A 21,061-nucleotide genomic window follows, 5' to 3' on the forward strand; every position below is an offset into this window, starting at 1 on the left:
AATTCTTAAAACAGCGCCCCCATGTTTTTCAATTGTGAAATTTACATTATCGATAATTTATTTTTATGTTGGCCACTATTAGCGCTAGACTCTCCAGTTTTGAAGCTCTGTTTTGTTAAGAATTAGACTGTTATAATGAGAACATATAGTGTACAAATTTTAATCTGAGTAATTAGTTTACTTTGAATTATTTTTAATAATACATTATATGGAAATCAATGTGAGTTAAATATATATTTAGATGTGATAACTACTTAAGCTGTACTTGCCACGTAGATGAATATTTATAAGTTACATAATTAAAGAATTCATTTTCTGTATTTGCAATCAGGTAATACTTTTGTTCATATATCTTTTTAAGTACTTAATTGTTCGTCAAATGGAATTCACTAGAGTTTGGTATCATATATTTAAGGTGTAGAAAGAGGTAGTTTTGATATATTAGGATGAGAACATAACATAGTAGGCCAGTCCCCACAATTTTTGATTTGCTATATTTGTTTTGTGCTTAGCGGCCGTACATTGTATATTTTGGTAATGTTCATACTCTCTCTGGAATATAAATGTGTAAAAAATATCGCCTTTTTTTTTTTCAATCTAATCATTTACATACATCATATTTTATCTTCTTTCTTTGCTCCTTCCAAATTTATGAAAGTAGTACAATCCTGTTTTGAGTTGTTTTAAAGCTTTATTGCGTATGACGACTAAAATTTTGTTTTTTTCATCATTCAGATTCGTTATTGAACCATGCAAGAGTTGGAGACTGCGATTCAGTTCCTTAGACACCAGTTAATTGAACAGATGGAAGAGTTAAATTCTTTAAGGAGACAGGTAAATTAAAAGATGTTTACTAAGGATAGTGCAGCAGAGATTTGAAGTTTAAGTTTATCCTTAAGAAAATTGTTTGGCACATTTCATTTTTTAAAGTGGGATATAAACGAGAAGATGCTTAGTCTTTTTAAGACGTCTCCGCGACTTTTAGTGTTTCTATGCTACTTCAGGGGGCTCTAGAAAGCTTTCTTTATTTTTCAGGGATTCTTGGCAATCTCAACTGAACGTGATACTTTTTTTTTTGGTCGGTTCTTGTACTTTTTGAGGAACGCAAGAAACAATAATAGTTTTATTACATAAATAAACAGTTCAACTCGTTTATGTTTTACTGTAACTAGCTAGCACTACACAACTTGACCGCATCTATGTGAGGTCTCTCATGTCGATTTCTTTGGATTCCTATGTCCAATTTTGTTTTGGAGTGACTACATGCTAGCTGTTACCCCAATTACGTGTGTCTGGTTTCTAATAATGCCATTATCTTCCATGTTCAACATGGTCTGGATGACTCGGTTTGTCGTAAGCATCAATTTTTTCACTTATTATATATTTAACCCCCTAATATTGAGCCATGCAAAATACAAGTGCTTGTAAAGGAAGGGTCTGGAGGGCGAGCTTTAGTGTGAGGGGAACCACAATAGATCCAAAGGGGTCGCAGTGGCGTAGGCCTTGAGGCCGCCCTAGTTTAATCTATCTATAAAGGGGGAATTTTTAAATTGTGTCAATGGAAAGCAGATAGAAGAAGTCTATCTAATTACATTAACTATTCTGAAGTATTTTGCTGAAGAAACCTACATTAAAAAAATGTATATATATATCGACTGATTCACCCTTATACGCCTTAATTTTGCCCCAAATTATTTATAGAATAATAGCCTAAGCTTCATTTTATCATTGGTGGCTCTTACGTTAATCTTGTAAATAATTCTTAATTCATTTACAGATTGCCTATCACACTTATAGAACGAATAGTGAAACATTGCAAGTATTTGATCAAGATGTTTTGTCATATCTACAGAAAATTGAGATGCATAGAGAGTTACTAGATACAACTTATAGAAATACATTTAGTTCTTATTCTAAAGACACTAAAATTAGGCCATATTGGAGTGATAATCTATTACAGGAATGTGAGTACCAATTTCTAGATGGTTTGGCACCTTGGCAGTTTGTTTTGAAATCAAACAATTCAACGGAACTCTTAGCGGATTTGAATTTCAAAATAAAGTAAGTTTTTTTTAAATTTCGTAATAATGTTTAATGAGCTATCCTTGTATAAACTATGTTCTTACAAATCTAGTTGGAATAGATAATCTCTTAAGAATGAACTTCATGCTGAAAAAACGCATTTAGATGATTTTTTTCATGTAAACATATAGAATTTCTATTTTTAGACTAAGAAGGAATCATGCTGCATAATACTAAACGAAACGAGAGTTTGGTTTAACTGTTAACTACAACATTGTACGGGTTTCGAAGCTGGTGGCTAAATTGAAAGAGAAACCCCCTTAACAGGTGGTACTTTCAATTAAGGGTTTTTGATAAATGACAGATTTTTTTGTACTATGCTCCTACGTGTATGGTAAGCGCACTCGTCGTTGGCGTGGAAATCAAGGTTCAATTCCAATGTGGGCAGCATGTTAAAAAAAGAAAAAAGAGATACATTTCTAGTTGGTACTATTAAGTCTAGCTGTGCAAGATCCTGCGACAGTGGCTGTTGTGTAAAATGATTATCATAAGTTTTTGTCAGAAAAAAATTGCTGCCCTTTAATTCTTAGCTCTAGACTTGTGCCAATGATTTTACTCTTAACCAGGATTTCTTGTTAGAGACCTGGGAGATCTGTAACTTTAAGGTTAAAATTACGCCTAGCTGCCTGCCGATAGATGTTATTGAAATAGCTGTAATATTTCAAGAAAGATTACGAAACATACAGTGTTCACTCCAAGAAAAACTTAATATAGCTTAAGACATTAAAAAAAATAACGTATTACTGTTTTGCCAGAAAATATTTGGAAATGATGAAACCTGAACCCTTCACTAGATATCCTAAGAGGGGTGACTTGTGCCTTTGCAGAATACAGAGTCGATTGTTACGAGGCATCTATCTAGGTCTAACTTCAATGAATAAGTAAGTAATTTATACTTGCTATAGTTTTTTGTTTTAAATACATACAACTTTTATTTCAATATACAAACAAAATTTACTAGACTAAAAGTTGCTGGGGTAGACGTGAATGAGACACATGAACTGGAACTAGGGCAAGTTTATGAATTACCAGACTGTTTTCTTGATCTACCACCGCAGGTAGTCCGCTGTTGTATATACACTGTAAGTATTATGCATAAAAATATAGTTTGATTTTATCCGCCATCATTTTATTGGTTCTTTCTCTTTTTCTCTATTATTTCTTCAAATTTAGCTGAATCTTTCGGATACATCGATTATATTAATAATCGACTATATTCCTCTATATAAAAAAAAGGTCTATTATTTATAATCTTTTTATTATTTTTTTCCAGAACTCTTACATAAAAATGCTATGGTCGGATTATTTCGTTGATAATTTCATTGGAATGATGAGGCAGCCACTTACGTTTATTATACAAGTAGATTCCTTACAAGGCGACGGCCTACCTCCAGTCTATTTACTTAATTCACTCGGTGCGTACGACGTCAGTGGAAATGTTTTTGATATAAAGGATTGGGTAGAAAACTTTATCTTTCCAACGGTTATTGAGTATAAATGTGCAATGCCTGGCGAACTGTTTGAAGATGGCAGTATTGATTCACGAATCTGGAATATAGGTTAGTTGAATTTATTTAGTTTTACTTTTAGTTAAATCTACGTTATTAGGGGCATTAATATGGGACTAGAGGCTTAAGTTTCTCTTTTTTTATGTTGTCTTCTACGATATTTTAATTTTGAAATTTTTATTACTGTTAGAACCACTTAGAAACCTAACTGACGATGAAAGTGCAGCGAGAGAAATAGTTGCTGAGAGTGAGTTTATGTTACTTAAACAAAAAAAAAAAAAGAAGAAAAATCTGATGTTTACGTCTTACTTTTAGTATTATTCTCAAAGTTCTATCTTACAAAGTTCCTTCTGACTATGAAACATTTGAATTATCAATTCTTTCCGGCACAATACAGTTTGTAACCCTTATATTAAACTGAAATGCGATCTTACAGGCAAGCCTAACCTAACCCCTATTACAGTACTGCCCCCAAAACTAGAATTGAAATAGAAAAAAGAACATTCAAAATTTCTAAACAGTTCTGGTAGCCATTTTCGTGGAAATGAACTACCCATTGAATTTAGGATGCTTCTAATTTAGGAATATTTTTCAAACTAGATAATCTATCTTCCTCAAAAGTGTAGTTATCGCATTTTCCTGGGAAAATATTTGACATAAAAATTGATAGATCCACAATGTGTACACAATTCGAACACACCAAGTTAAAGAAAATTGAAGGAATTGTTTTCGAGAAAATATTTTAGAAAGATATTGAAATCTGAAACTGAACAAAAAGGTTAGTAATTAGTAAACAGTAAGGAGGTTATTGCAGGAACCAATTTTGAAATACGTATTCACTGAGAGACTATTTTGTATTTATTCACACTTTAAGAACATCAGTTGACGGAAGGCTTAAATTAGATTTTTCTTTTTCTTTTTTAAATATTGAGTTATATATACAATGAAATTAATATATTGTTAAAAATAATTCGATGAATTTACAGATCCACCATTACAAGAAGATATAACGCCAAAAGAACTTAAAGAAGAGAAGGATTATGCTGTAGAACTGGAATCTGAACATTACCGCATAGGTAGTAGAGAAGATATCAATGTAAGAGAATCTGAAGAAAAAATTGAATATGTAGAACCAGCCGCTAATTCAGTTTTTCATGATGAAGTTTTACTTGAAAGATATCTTAACTCACAAAGAGATTGGCAGAATTTGTACACAAAACAAGAAGTATCTACAGGTAAATAAGTTTATTGAAAACCTAATTCCTCATAATGTATCTTTCATTTAAAAGTTATAAAATAAGCAAGCAGTAAATGATTAATTATTTATGTTAATGTTTCGTTTGCTGCAGAGGACTATCGCAATGTTTCACAAGAATGTTTAGGAAAAACTGAGGATACGAGTATCAAATTTAAAGAGCTTTCCACAACAAGCCATCCATTAGAAGAACCTCACTCTTGGAGACTACCATCTGGGAAATCTATTACCAAAGAGAATTTGAATCGTATTTGTGAAAAACCTAAAGCTGAACTGAGACTAGCAGATGGGAAATCTAATTTTGATGAAAATTTACCAACACAAAGTTATACCGATGAAAAACCTCTAGCTGGAAAACTTCATAAATCTCAAAGTGGCCCACTTGAAAAAAAGTTTTCTTCACAGAGATTACCTAATGGCATATGCAATTTTAATGAAAATCAACAAACACAAAACAAAACTGGTAAAACCAAAAAATGATTTACTCTAATAAAACCTCATTTTATTTGTCGATTCAGTTATCTTAATTTAAACTTAAGAAATATAATTTTTTTTTTTTTAGATAGTGTCATTGAATTGAGAGACTTAAATCACTTCTTCCTAGATTCAGTGCCATTTGATAGTTTGGATAGCAACCGAGATCTGGGTAATAATTAATTATATTACTAATGCTAAAATTCTGCTTTATTGAATTCAAAAAAGTTCTAAATTTTAAGAAAACGGATGGGTATGCAGTCAAATTATGATTTTTCACTAATGTAGCCGCCATCGAAAACTGTGTCTTCCAAAATAGTATTTTATTTATTTTTATTTTTTTTTTCCAATTTAAAGACATATTGGACGGTTCTGATGAAGAAACCCAAGTGGCGGAAATCCTGAACGATTTGGCCAACATTGGACCCACGTATCATGATGAAGTGATACTTTGTCCTGAATACAAAAGTTCAGGGATATGCAGTAGGATGTATTGCAACAAGGAGCATGTTTATCCGATTGGTGAGTTTATTATTTCTTCACAGAAGATTTTATGTAAATAAAATTTTAAATTCTTTAGTTTTTTTTAATTTTTATTTTATTTTTTTATTCCGTGGCCTTATTGTTTTATTTTGGTCAATGCGGTTGTTAGTCTCGACTGCCCATCTTCAGGTTGTCCTTTTTGTAGTCATGTATTGCATGACGGACTAGTGCCTTAAGTCAGAATTTTTCAGGGATTCTGCTTTATACACTTACACAGCAAAAGAAAAAAAAAAAAAAATCCGAAGTATCGGCTTAGCAACTGAAACTACGCTGTCAAAGATTTATAAAATGAGGCTTTAACAAGAAAAAAAAAGTTTAATAAGTGAACTTTTTAACAATCTGTTGCAGATCCACATTACCTTGGCGCTGTATACACTTATGTACATACGAAACGTCTTTTAGATTTGCCAGAAGAAGGAAGTCGTATATTCATTCGTCCATTGTCCATAGTAAACGGATTCACTTTTTATGCACTACTAGGTAATTAATTATTAGTTTAAAGAAGTTTTTTTTTTAATTCTTACTCCAGTTAGTTGTTTGGAACCAAGATTCCAGTATCTGCTTCGTTCCTAATATTTAATAATGAAAATGGGAGGTGAAATGAAATAGATCAAAAATGAATTTAAACTCATGAGTGGTATTGGCCACAAGATTGGGATGATCTTTGGAGTATTAAACAAAATCGTTGAATGTGATGGTAGAAGTGTTGATAAGATTATTTTTGAAGACTCTTCGAGTTTTGAACAGTTTATAAACAACAAATCTTTTGGTCAATGTTTCGAACTATGTTTAAAGCATCTACAAAAAAAAAAAAAAAAAAAACAAGAGATCTGAGGGTTTACAAATTATTCTGGAGAAACTAAAATAATATAAAAAATAATGAATCCGAAAACTATAGACAGTAACTCATTGATATAGTAATGGAATATTTATAGTAGGAACATAAAATAAATTAAAAACTAGTTTAAGTATTTATTTATAATTTATATTTACAGGTGAAAAAGTATAAGTAAAGTATTTGCTTATTTTTTTTTCAGGCGGGCTTTACGCCCAACTAAGATCAGGTGCCGAAAACGGAAGCGACTATAGCAATCATACTATACTGTGAATTCCTTTTATTAACTAGTAGCCCAATAGATCTTAGCATTGTTGTCATGGCGCCTCTATTTATCTTAGATTTGATTAGTATTTTTATGTACATATTTTGCAAAACTATTGCACATACTATTAACTATTGCCGTACAAAAAAAGAAAAGAAAAAAAGATAAGATTAAATTGTGATTTAGCGTGAATTGACATTTGGAGTTGTCAATAATAGCTTAGTTTTTCAATGATAATTTGAAAATCACACAGATTTCTAGTTTTCATTTTGTGGTCTTGGTGATGAACTAAATATAGTTGGAAAGAAACGTTAAGTTTTTTTTTTAGTTTTTAAGCTGACCAAAACTTAAGATTCCTCAGAATAAAATCGATAGAGTATTTCTCCAATAAATGGGCAGATACTAAGAATTAATTATGTTTGTGAAATCTGGAGTTTGAACGAGACCTTATTGTTGATTGAGTAAAATTCAAAATGAATACTTCCGATTTATGCTTAAAATAAAAAATCCGCCCCAGTGGGAAGAGAAAGTAGGCATTCCTATTATTAACAACCAAAATATCATCAATATTATTTCCATAATATATATCTTATGTTTTACAGTAAACCAAGAACACTCAGATGAACCAAATCTGGAGTTATTGCATACAAGGATGCAGAATTTTGCAGAAGTGGCAAGATACAAACCTCTGGAACTGTTACCAAGTTTAGGTGAATTAGTATTGGCATACAGTCGATTTAAATTCTGGTATCGTGCTAGGATCATCGATGTAGGCGAATATAAGGCTAAGGTACTTTTTTCCTTTCTTTGAAGTTCTGTAAATGGATGTATGCAATAGTAAAAACACAGTAGATGGGTGTTGATCTAGTGGTTGTAAATAGGAGATCTCCAGTTCGAATTACCACCTCCGTACAATGATACTGACATTAGGCCTCGCCTAAAAAAAAATTGGCGATTACTTTTCTATCTTAAAATATTTACTTAATGGTCTTCCCTTACTGTAATTAATGAATCTGAATTACATCTTACAACCACTATTCAGATAACACTTCGATTGATGAAACGGTCATTCCTCGCATTTTTAAACTGATTTCGGCTTATTCATAAGCTGATGCCGATCATGCATTTTTGCAGGAAATTTAAAGATGGCGATACATTCTCTTAACGTTGGTCCTGTAGATTTCTCTTGAGACTTGTAATTCTGTACTTACCTAGTCCCTTGTGCTTTTAAGACGTTCTAGTTTTTGCAATGTAGATTTCATTGCCTTGACCAATTCAGTCATTCTAAATTTAATGAAAGACTTAGATAAGTTGTAATACTGATGATAAAGAAATTATTAATGCAATTCATATGACTTCATCTTCTAGATTGTGTAGATCAGATAATTTTATTTAAATGAATAATAATTAAAGTTGAAATTAATCCGTTTTCTTACATGGTTTTTTGTTTTAATTTTACTTGAATTCACTGTTATGTTATCTTATAACTTAACTGAATTATATTAAATAACAAGGCAGACTCTTCACAAATGAAATATATTTACATGAATCAACTTTCATCAAAAATCAAGAAAAAATTTCTAATGTTTAAATTTAAAGTTGCAACAAGTTTGGAATACAATGTTCCAATAGTTTTTTTTTCTTTAAATTTGGTTTATTTAGATTCACTAAATTCTATGTGTAACCTTTTGTCATGATGATATAGAAAGAAAACTAAACTCGATTTTTATTCTCGATTTCAAATCAAACCAAACTCGATTTCAAATTCGATTTTTACGAAATCAGTTTATAATTGAGAGAATAGCCTTATGAGAAAGTCGCGAATCAGTGTTTTGCATAGAATTTTAGTTATATATTTAACCTTACCTTAATTTCAGGTCTTCTCCATAGACTTTGGCATTGAAGAAGCCTTACCTTTCAGTCGACTAAGGAAAATAAATTATGACTTACTATTTCTACCGCCTCAGGTATTTACTAAGTTTTCAAAACAGTTTTTTTTTTTTTTTTTTGCAATTTCTGATTATGACTTTCAAATTATTGTAACTAGTGCTGAAAACTTGTTACTATTAATAGGTTTTAACCAGAATTAAGTTCATTAGTTAATTTGAAAGTCGGCAAACTGTTAAAAGATGTTGGAAACCTTGAAAGATGTCAGAAAAAAATTGCCGTTTTGAGAGAGAAATAACTCGATAGTGGAATGAATCTAATGGAGTATTTTTCTTGTGCAATCGTTTTAATTGTCTATTACTGCATAAAGGAAGAATGATTTCTATATAGGAATAGTTTTGTAACCCTGGATAAGTTTGTTTGAAGGTTTTGTGATACGGGTTTTTTTTTTTTCTATATACGGCCTCCTTAGAGCCGCCTCTAGACCTGCTCCCCTTTTCGGGGCTCTAGGGAAGATATAGCCAGCCCTAGAGTGCATTCTGTTGTTGTGCTTGTATTGGTGTAAGTGTATGTTGTAGTGTTGTGGCGAGTGTGTGCGCGGTGAGGTGTACTCAGGGTTCTTAATGCCCCAGTAACTGCGCACAACAGCTATCCCTGCGGGGGAGTTTATCATGGACAAAGATAGTAAAAGAGTCTAGACGATGTGGAGACCTGTGGAGAGATACTTCATATTGGGTTTACGTTCTTCAAAACAATTTGAAGTTTCATTTAATGATTTCTACAAATTACTTTAATGTTAACACATTAAATTTTTAATAGTTGTGTTTGTTTAAATTTAATTAATGTTAAGCATAATTTTAAAGTTTAGTACTAATAGATATTTTTTAAAATTCTTTCCTTTTTAATGAATTTAGGCAGTTCGTTGCAATTTTTACGATGTGATGCCTAAGGAAAATTATGACCTTGCGATGCAGAACTACTTAAAAAGACACCTACTTAATCGAGTTGTAGAAGCACACGTGAAAATAGCGTAAGGAATATTATTTTTCTCCATATAAATGTAACTAATAAATGTGAAGTACGTATATGTACACTCCATTGGAAAGTACGAGCTAAGTGCTCAATTTTAGTTTAGTTCAGTTTCTGTCTCTCTGCTAATCCCGTTTTGATACTAATATATTATTAACCAGTTATGCGCGTTTGACGTGTATACACGTCAAACAAAATCTCTGTTACGGTGCGTTCGACGTGTATACTCGTGAAAAATATAAAATTGCCATTAACTATAAAAACTCGAAATTTTAATAAAATACAATAAGAATGTTTCCTTTATCTTACCAATAGAACTGCCAAGTATTTTGTACGGAGTGGTTGGTACATGTTTGGTCTCCCCGCATTAGAGATTGGGAATTAGGCACACAAATAGAAGCTCTCAACCCTTGTGCAATGGCCGTTTTTTTTTTATCTTAGACAGAGGTTTAGACCTCACAGTACGAGCATGATTTCATTTTGCACAGAATTCAAAGATATCTTTTCTTCCTTGTAAATAAGCTCTTGCGTCCCTAGTTAACTAGAGCAATACGTACGTGAAGCGGTGCAAGATTTTTGAAATGAGCACAGAATGCTCTGGTAATCTCAAGCTTTCAGAAATTGTAAAGAAAAAGTTGCTTGCAGTGACTATTACGGACGTTGTAAACCTTTGGGTTGTTTTGCGCTGCGTTCGACGTGTATACACGTCATTGTCTGATTTTAATTCTGCACACTGTGGTTTTTTTTTTTTTTTTTTTTTTTTAAAAAAACTAAATTCCACGCTTAACTGGTTCAATTATTATAGAAAACTATTTTAAACGTTAGCATTTTTTTTTTAATTATTCCTCGGAATTGATAGAAATCTCTCGAGACTGTATGACCAATTTTTACTGCATGAACGAAATTGTATGAAATATCTAATACAAAAATATATATATATTAGTTTGACAGGATCTGATCAGTTCGGCTTTGTTAACTTATCTATTGGGCCATTATAAGGTTTCATTTAAAGTATACTTAATTAAGTTTGGACAATCAATTTGATATGCAACTTTTTCTTATTGAAAAATGATTTTTATATGATTCTGGGAGAACTATTGCGCTTTGTTGCTCCTTTCCATGTTATCCTAATTTATTTCTGTGAAGCGAGTGTTTGTATATTTTCTATTTAGTATACGAGTATAACTTTTGAACATGTAAACTGCAGAGAACAAAGTTGCGTCCCTCTTCACAATATACTTTTAAACGTGTTTATATAAGTGAAAGACACATTATACTTAAATCTCTTTAACAAAAACTTACAGTTTAAAATGTTAAGTATAAGGGTTGATTAAACGCCAAAAGGTACACAAATCAGCAAGTACCCAACATTTCATTAATACTTCATTGATATTATTTTAAGTAATTTTACTACATTAATTTTCATTAATATTTTTTTGAATTTATTAGATGTTTCACAGACTCTTATGCTGGCCATTTTAATCTACAAAATATTTGTTCAAGTAGAACACCATTTAACTTAGATTGACTGTAATATCTAATCAACAAACTATTAATCACTGGTTAAAAAGAAAAACTTTATTTAAAAAAATCAAAAATAATTATGAGGCTAAAAAATTCAAAAACTTTTTTAAAAAAATGCTTACACCAACATTCATCAATGATTTAATTTATTTATTTTTATTTTTAAATAAAAATCGTCGGTTTAAGTTCATTCTTCGATTAAAGTAATTGTTACTTTATGTAGTAGTCAAACGTTTATAATAATAGGTAATAATTATCTGGCTTCATCGCAAATAATATAGTTTTCTTCAATTACATTCTCAATCTAGGTATTCTTCCCACAGTGTTATATATTTGGAATATAAGATTAATAAGATATGCATATTTTTATGACAGCTAACATAATTATTCCAGTATTTTACTATAAGTAAAATTAGAGGGACTACATTAAATTACAATTGAGAAATGAATAATTATAGTTGAATAATTTACTTGATATTACCTACGCGTTATTTGTGCTCACAAATACTTCGGAAAGACGAATTCTAGACTGAAATATTATTTTAAATCCGTGATTCAAATTTAAATAGTAGCTGACTCTGCCTTTGCCTTTTTCTACTTTAACGTGCTTGTACATACATATATGTGACTTCTCAGAATAAAGAGCATAATAAAGATAAATCAGAAGAATAATTTGGAATAAAGCTAAAATAAAGTACCTGTTTAATTACGAAGATATAATATACATTTTATCATAATTATAACAAAAAAATAAAATATTATGAATAAACAAAGGGAAGGGATTAGCTATGCGGTTAGCGTATTGGATTCCCACGTGGAGGTTCCGGGTTTGTATCCAGCTGCAGACCCTTAGATTTTCTCTTTCTAAGAGCTTCTTACAGCTCACTGTCCGGGTGATGGACAGTGTTGTCTGTAACGAGAGAACACTGTCCGGAGGCCGGCAGTGCACTGAAAAAAGCTCCGGGCGCCAATAACCTTAGATGTTGACGCGACTTAAATGATAAAAAAAAAGAAAAAGAAAATGAATGAACTGGCCAGCATAAGGGTCTGTGAAACATCTAATAAATTCAAAAAAATATTAATGAAAATTAATGTAGTAAAATTACTTAAAATAATATCAATGAAGTATTAATGAAATGTTGGGTACTTGCTGATTTGTGTACCTTTTGGCGTTTAATCAACCCTTATACTTAACATTTTAAACTGTAAGTTTTTGTTAAAGAGATTTTTGTACCTTTTGGATAGATTTTCCTTTTTGTATGTTTTGCAAAGTTACATATCTGCTTTACAGATTTTATTAAAATTGGGAATAATAAATTTTAATTTTATCATTATAACCTGAAAAGGTGTTAAGTCGGAGTTACTACCACTGGAGAGTCTTTTTAAAGAATGATTATAGTTGCGGTCCCCAAACCATCCTCAATAACAATTTTTTTGAGAAAGCGTTTTGAATAAAATAGGAAGATAATTTGTATGTAAATAGCAAAATTAAACTGCGATTTCAGTCCTTCCCTTTAAGAGGAGTAAGAAAAATAAACTGCGATTACAGTACTTCACCCTAAAAGGGAAAGATTTTGAATCGAACGACAATTCATTGATGAAAATCGGTTCACTCATTGAAAATTTTAACGATTGCAGTACTTCCTCTTAGTAGGTGTAAGAGCATGATGACACTTCACAGCCACGTAGAGGAGCTTTAACCGCTTCTTCTTGCTAAATTTTATCAAAATCGGACTAAGCGTTATAGAAATATTGGTAATAATAGTTTTAGAAAGGGCCTTACTTGGGTGGGGCAAACTCCCCTCCTTATGAGGCACAGCGTCGAGACTTTTAAAGTGCAAATCTGTACAAAATTTCGATTCGAATGGCATGAAAATCGGTTCACGCGTCGATAATTTGAAACGATTACCAACTTCCCCTAAATAGGTGTAAGAGCAGAACGCAGAATGTTATGTAGGGGAGCCCTAACCCTTTCATCCTGCCAAATTTTATCCAAATCGAGCTGAGATTTACTGAGTTATTAGTATTAGTAATTCATAATTTTGGAAGGGGCCTAACTTAAATGGAGCTAACTCCTCTCCTATTCGATGTACAGCATCGAGACCCCCAAAAGGCACATCTACATGAAATTCCGAATCGAATGACACCTCATTCATGAAAATCGGTTCACGCGTTTAGGCGCTACGTTGTTTACAAAAAAGGTAACAACAAGAAGAACAACAACAACAACAAGAACAAGACCAATTTTTGAAAATGCCGTTTTTGCTCATTTTCAGTAACTTTTTTCTCGTAATATATTAAATCTGGGTTTTGACAAAAAAATTACAGTTATAAAGGAGGACTTGCCCTATAATTTAAAGAAAATTTGGGAATTTTATCTTTTATAGAAGAAGAGAAAAAAATTGTCAAAGTTGGGTGTTTTTTAACGTTACGCTTTTTCGTGCACTTTTTGACGATCAACCCTTATACAACTGTCCTACCGGACAGTTTTAATTTATTTTTAGCAATCAATTTAGTGTATCGTGTTCCCATCTTCCCTACCGAGTTTAGGGTTTTTTTACCCTCAAATAAAATAATTATAATTTTGTTTTACAGAAATGAGGCTGAAACTGAGTTAGAACTGACAGTATATTTGAATGGGAAAAACTTAAATGCACATCTTATACAGAAAGGCTTATTTAGAAAATGCAGATGTTGAGGTAATTTAATAATTTTTCCTTATCTTTTATTACGGCAATTCAAAAAGCCTTCACTTAGTTTATGTATTTCTTTGTATTTTATATTTTCTATCCATTAACGCATCTTTTTTTTTTCATCTTGAGTCGTTTGCGATTCAAAGAATCCAATCTTCAGCTCATTAAGTTACTATTTTAATAACTTGGGCTATTTTTTTTAATTTTAGAATTTGATTTTCCTCTTACAAGGAATATATATCCTCCACTTGTTTCAGAACCGATCCTACTAGTCGCACACTCTTGTACAAGAACCAAGTTTAAAGACTTTCTTCAGCGATTAATCATCGTCATCGTCCAACTTACTCACGGAATCATACATGCTCACAATCTAATAACCTCCACCCACCACCCAATACTGATGAAGACATAAATCCTCATTTCGCTTCATTCCACAACGAATTCAAATATAAATCACTCCTCTTATATAATTTCTAACGACCATCAGACAAGAACGTCAACGACAACAATGAAAAGACAACTCGATAAGACTTATGGAATTGTCGAAGCCTACTGACCCCCTTCCCTCCATGGAACCAACTAGAGACGAAAAATCTCTCGGAATTTTTCTGTTTTCTAAGCCGAAGTCTTTGGTGATAAATATCAATTGTTTACTGTCCTCTAGTCTGTATTCAGGCTTAAGATAGCTCATTCTTAGCAGATGGTAACTTCCAATGCTTAAATATCCAGTGATACTTGTGCAGAGATGAGCCAATCCCACCCCCACCTTCAAAAAGTTGCCCTTGATCATTACTACTGCTTTATAAATACAAACCGAGTAACGTTTTAGCCCACTTCATCTTTAAACTTTCTTGTTAAGACATTACTTGTACTGTTATTGAATGTATTTCTAGAGACGACTTTATTTATCATCAGAACAGTCCACCGTATGAACTAACCTTATACACACCTGCACACACACATCTTTATCTTCCTTTCACTTTTTTTTTTTTTTAAACTCCAGGAACAGTAATCTGGAAAAAAAAATTGTGAAGACTATGGAAATGATATTAAATGACTCCTGGCTACTGAGACCACAGCCACACGCTCAAATAAGATTAAGACAATGTTTTTTAATACTCAATTTATTTGACGATGATTATATAAAGTTTTAAAAAACAATATAATTATAACAAAATGTACATTATAAAAATATAATTTATTTTATTGTTATTTAATAAATTTTTTATTTTGTTTAATTGAATGTTCATAACACTTCTCCATGCTGATGTGATATATGTTAACGTACGTATATGCGAGAGACGTTTAATATAAAAAGAAGAGACTTTAACAAACTTTGTCTTAATTGTTCCAATTCAGAAAGAATTACTCGGTCGTTTGGCTTTCGTATTACATTGTGGAGCATTGTTCATCTTTTTTTAGTGACTGATTTATTAATTTAAAAGGAAAACAAGATTATTATTGTCAATTTCAGTCATAACTAAAATCTATGAATAAATTTCATAATTTGAAATGCATTGGTTTTACATAATTTATCTTGGCTTGCATTTGTTATGAAAATACATCGGTTAAAATCATAGAGGAAAGCAGAGCAAACATTAGCTCAAAAACTGGCAATCAACGCTGCAAAACGTTTGCTTCACCTCAAATTGCGCAACAACGTTCATTCATTTTTTGCTTTGATTCCCTCCCATTCAATAATACCTAGAGCCAAAGGACATCGCGTTTAATTAGGATATTGTGGCATTCATTTCATCCAACAAATTAGGACTTGTTAACAGTTTTTCTCTTTAATTTTTGAAACTTTCTCTCGTATATAAGCTTATCAAATAATTTTTTCACTAAAAATAAGGCACTTTTTCTTTTTCCAATTTGTCGACAATGAAGCACTTGTGAAAACATATAGAATTCAAAAATTTTTCTTAAAAAAAACCTCATCACAACAACCTCAGTTTTTGCTGATTTATTTGTTGCGAGTCATAGAATACAGAAAAATTTTTGTACAAGTACTTCATTTTGGCCAAAAATGAAATCTAAATCTACAAGCAAATCTTTGTGCAAAATACAACAGGAACTTTTGAATTTAATCCGTAATCTGTAAGGTGGAGGTATAAACTGAAATTTCCACACCGTCCCCTTTGCAAGAGGATACTTGAATGTTATAGTTTTTTTTTGAGCAACTAACACTGGTTGGTTCTAGAATAGCAGAAAAAGGTGGGCTACTAACTCTCCTTTCGTTTCAAAAGCATAACTTGAAGATAGACGTATCAAGAATAAGGTCCTACTTCAAAGATTTTGAGCACTACATAAATACAAAGAAAAAGAAAATCTTCCTCATTTTTCTGAGTTTCATTTTCTGGGACGGGAGTCGAACTTCAGAAATCATTCCTGAGCAGTTTTCGGATTTACTCCAGAAAATCTGTAAAAAAATGTAAATTTTATCGTAGGCTTTAGGGGAAAATTTCTGAATACTCAGTAAGACAAAAAAGATTTATCAAAAGAACATCTATCCTGCAAATTTTCACTCATAGAATTTAAAAACACCTCCTGAGTAAAGTGCATAGAATAGTTAAAGTGCGGCAAAATGCGTTTTGAATCAAAACCTACGTTATTATAGAACTACGAGTAATTAGACTTCATCTGGGCACGTGATAAAACCCTGCCAAAAAAAGAAAAGGACGTTGAAGGCAACAAGACTTCTAATCAAGATCAAGAAAGAAGTTAGGGACTCCTCACCTATCTGTTATTTTCTAACCAACCAATAAGAACCAGTGATTTACCTGTATTAGTCTATTATTCCAAAATTCCAGTACGTACTAAACTATAAAAAAGACCATGATCAAAACTTGGACCCCCTGAGATATCTTGCGACCAATATAAAAAAAAAGGGGGGCTCAAATGATTTTTTTTTCTCTTATCACCTACTTATCACCATCATTGACTTTTGACTACTTGTATTTGTAGTTCATCCAACATTAATTATAGTCAGATTTTGACTATCGATTAATTTGACTTGTCTATTGCCTTGAACAACATGCCCGATCTGCCATGATTCCCAATTTTCTTTTTCCATTAATGCATTTTGAAACTTTTCAACGTTTTCCAATGGTAAACATACTAACAGGCCACCTGAAATTTTAAGAAATAAATCAATTTAAGAGACTTTAATCAAAATCTTATGATTTTATAAATCATCTACAAGAAAATGTAGTAAACGTTTACATTGATTAAAAGTTGCTTTTAATCTCATTCAAGAGAGAGAGAAAAAAAATTTCTTCCCTAGAACCCATAAAAATTTCATCAGGATGGGTCCGAGTATAGATTTTTACCGAGATGTTGCTTTAGGCCAACTTTCTGCGAGCCTAATACATCTCTCCCAGATACCATCTTTTCAGTTTGGAATGAAACTTTAGTTAGAAAATCTTTAATTCTTCATTTTAACTCCCCATTATGTCAAGTAAATTATTTTCAATACTTTTTCAAGAGAAAGTCGAAAGGTTTATCATGAAGTGGAAGGTAAAGAAACCATTGCAGTATTGCGAATGCAGTCTCCTTATTTGAGGACACCTTTTATCATTACGGTGCACCATTTGGATGGAATTGTAAAAACCAAAATGAAGGAGATTCTTATTTTTTTTTTTTTTTTTTTTAGGTTTTAGGCACTAATCATGATCCTGTAATACCTCACAGAAATCTGCAATCTCATCTCTCCTCATTAGAACAGTGGTTCAAGAGATGGGCTATTAAGCCTAATGAAACTAAGTCGCAAAACATCACCTTCACACACCATTTATTTTTTGCCTGAAGTGAAAAACTCACCTGAAGTTTCAATAGCTCTTCCTTCCAGCAATTTAAATTTACCACCTAAAAACGTGTCTACTTTCAGCATATTCTTAATAATTGGTAACTTATCAATGATAAAGTCCACGCTATCATTTTGAAACTTAATCAAAGTTTCTGCATGACCTATTAAACCATATCCAGTAATATCGGTAGCAGCATGTGCTTCAAATAAATGCATTAAGTGAGCAGCTGAAACAAACAAACAATGGCATGAAAATTATTTCTTTTTAAAACACTTTTTTTTAAAGAAAAATAACCCAAATTTAGATTACCGGTTCGATTCAAATGAATCATCGAGTTCAATGCCATATTATAGGAAATTTCTATTTCAGATTTTGTGATCACAGCATTTACTGAGGCAAGTTTTTCCGCATCTGTAGTCCAACGATGCAATGTGGTCGCTAGATGTGTACCAAGTGGTTTTGTCAATAAGATTGCATCGCCGATTTTAGCATTACTTGGTCTGTGCGGAGGAGGGGGAAAAAAAGGCATTACAAAAATAAAATATTAAACTAGAAAATGTCTATTTCTCAAGAGTTGTAGGAAAACCCATTCTTGGAATACTTAGGTATGAATCCTGATTCAGATACGCTCATAATCCAAGACCTGTTGAAATGGACGAATGGTATCACCGTTATGAAAACGTGATGTAAACCAAGATTTATTAATTATCCAACTGTGACAAAAAGCAACACGAGGGGATCGATTCGTCATTTGGCCTTTTTTTTTCCACCACATCGTACGCAGAACGAAGCGGTGTGTACGAAATTTAGTTAGGTTAGTAGTGTATCAGTACTTTGTATAATCTCCTACACAGAACGTTTACTATACTGTTAAAAATAATTATTTTATTTTTTCATTTTATCTACATATATTATTTCCTTGTACACATTATTGTTTATTCACAATAACTTACACTGTACAGTGGAATCTGGAGAAAACAATCAATTAATTGTAATTTATGGTATTATTACGGTAGAATCTAAAACAACTGATAATTATGAAAATTCTAAATGACTGGGTCCCATCCTAGAGAAATGTTTATATGTCCACTATATCGGTTGAATATCTATTAATAAGCTTCTGGACCATCCCCAAAGTATTACTTTTCAGGTGACAAATTGAAACGTTCGAAGCCGAAGCAAAGGCCAGAAAAAGTTGTTAAAAAAAGAAATTTTTTGTATTATTCATACAACGAGAAATCGAAGTAATCTCAAACGGGATATAAGTTTTGTCGCTTATAGATCTTAAGGTTTCGGCGGAAATCGGTTCATTAGATGTGCAACTCTTCAATGTTTTTTTAGAGTATATAAAATATATATTTAAAAAAACAAAATCACTTACCGGATTATATCTGGAGATTTAACTATTGAAGTAGCCACACCGCCGAGCATTAGCCAAGCGTTAAACTTTGTATCACCACCTCGAATTGTAGCTCCCGCTTGGGTTGCTCGTTCCTGAAATATCAGAATTTGATGACACACAAATCCTTTCTAAGAAACTAAATGTTTCTCGAATGGACATAAATTTGGAGGAAACTCAATGTTAGAATTTCGTGAGTAGTCTACGTCCAAGGGACCCGACGTAACTAGGTGATCGAAATTCATCAGCTATAAATAGCCACCACAGGTGGGAATCATAAGATATTAGGCAGAAGCTCAGTTTATGGGGTGGACTGTTGCAGATTATACCTTAAAACCATCTCGTAGAAGTCCCAAAGTTACGTCTCGTTCTTGAGAACTCATTTCCCATGGTAGGCCTACAATCATGAGTAAGTTATCCACACTGGTGATACCAAAAGCATATAAATCGCTGAGTACATTGGCACATGCAATTTGTCCTGAAAATGGAAAATTAAAAACTACTAAGCCTAAAAATATTTAATTAGCAAAAAATACTTATGAAAAAATTAAAAAAAAAAAAAATACCCATTTTAAAAGGGTCTTCCACAATTGGATACAAGAAATCTGTAGTTTGAACCAAGTTCAGACCGTTTCTTAATGGTACTAAAGCACAGTCAACTCCGACTCCAATAGCTGGAAATTTACGAAAAAAATACTTCATTTAAGAGGATATTTCTAAACTAATATTTTCATGCCCAGCTACCAGTCAAATGCCGGGACGGCGGCAGATAACTTACTTAGCAATTTTTTGTTTACATAATTTAACAAAATCCAAGGCCAAGAATAAGAATTGAACCCAGTACCACAGTTCATCTTAGTTTTAAGGTCTACACCTCCAATCATTTAGCTTTCGTGGTGTCTAAATATTTGTTCATTTAATTAGTTCTCTAGGTTTAAGAGAATTTCGTGTAGCGAAAAACTTAAGAGCTAATATTTAGATGAAATTATAATTGCAATAAATAAGTACATTGTTTCTGTAGTGCAAAATAAAACAAACAAAAAATAAGTAATTTACCTTCCTTATCAAAACTTGTTGAACTCAAACAATGATCTTTTGCAGAATTTGGTGAATTAAATACCTCTAGCAATTTCAAAAGAAATCGCTGAGGTATTTTACAACCTCATCCAAACAGCCCAGTGAAACTAGTCAATTTAAAATCAGACCTTAAATTATATTCAGATGGATTAAATAGTGAATTAGGATTCTGAATACTTAATTCCATTTTTCACAAAAATGAACTGAACAACATTCCATAAGAGCAAAGGTTATCACATAAAACCTTACAGTGATAATCCTTTCACATTATCGATTACTGCTTCGATCGATTATCAATTCATTCAGTTCATTTTTTGTCAGTGACATTTTTCCAGGACTATATGATGTATTGTCCTAGAAAACATAGTTTATGTTTGGAAATGTAGGTAGCTACCCTCATATGATATCCTAGACATTCAAACTTTATGGAATCAGTTTCACTTTTAAACTGTCACTGATATGTGGAATGTGATGATTTTCGTAAAAGCAGAGACGTAACTATTACTCCTTTTAGAGATGCCCTAAAATTAATTTTCTTTGAAACAAGTTATTTGTTTTTTTCTTTTTAATAGAGCATGCGGTGAACGTACTAATGATGCCATCTTGAAGTTTTTTTTTCTTCAAGAAAACCGTAAAATTATTATTAATGCTCTTAATACACAGTACTTTAATGTACTATCCAAA

General features: G+C 31.9%; 2 protein-coding genes across 6 annotated transcripts; one reads left to right on the forward strand and one right to left on the reverse strand.

Moving 5' to 3' along the window:
* The first annotated feature begins 58 nt into the window (after positions 1–58).
* On the forward strand, positions 59–15,333 carry LOC141450075 (uncharacterized). Of its 5 annotated transcripts, none has more exons than XM_074120112.1 (17): positions 60–331; positions 736–834; positions 1,778–2,061; positions 2,838–2,963; positions 3,044–3,164; positions 3,356–3,641; positions 3,781–3,837; positions 4,577–4,825; positions 4,940–5,308; positions 5,408–5,491; positions 5,677–5,841; positions 6,211–6,342; positions 7,565–7,752; positions 8,840–8,929; positions 9,764–9,879; positions 13,998–14,101; positions 14,353–15,333. In XM_074120112.1, exons 2-16 carry the CDS (start codon positions 751–753, stop codon positions 14,098–14,100), a joined length of 2,454 nt encoding a protein of 817 aa, XP_073976213.1. In that variant the 5' UTR covers positions 60–331; positions 736–750; the 3' UTR covers position 14,101; positions 14,353–15,333. The 5 variants fall into 5 exon arrangements, with proteins under 5 accessions (XP_073976217.1, XP_073976213.1, XP_073976215.1 ...); XM_074120114.1 differs by having other exon boundaries at positions 15,099–15,333; XM_074120113.1 differs by having other exon boundaries at positions 62–220.
* A 617-nt stretch (positions 15,334–15,950) lies between these two features.
* LOC141450077 (inactive selenide, water dikinase-like protein) lies at positions 15,951–20,626 on the reverse strand. The gene is made up of 7 exons (XM_074120118.1): positions 20,357–20,626; positions 19,867–19,974; positions 19,630–19,778; positions 19,283–19,395; positions 18,211–18,401; positions 17,915–18,127; positions 15,951–17,224 (listed from the first exon to the last, which is right to left on the reverse strand). Exons 2-7 carry the CDS (start codon positions 19,868–19,870, stop codon positions 17,061–17,063), a joined length of 834 nt encoding a protein of 277 aa, XP_073976219.1. The 5' UTR covers positions 19,871–19,974; positions 20,357–20,626; the 3' UTR covers positions 15,951–17,060.
* Positions 20,627–21,061: the final 435 nt, after the last annotated feature.

This window comes from Rhodnius prolixus, unplaced genomic scaffold (genome assembly GCF_049639745.1).
Source record: "Rhodnius prolixus isolate KJV_2025 unplaced genomic scaffold, Rpr scaffold_2, whole genome shotgun sequence".
NCBI classification, from domain to species: Eukaryota; Metazoa; Arthropoda; class Insecta; order Hemiptera; family Reduviidae; genus Rhodnius; species Rhodnius prolixus.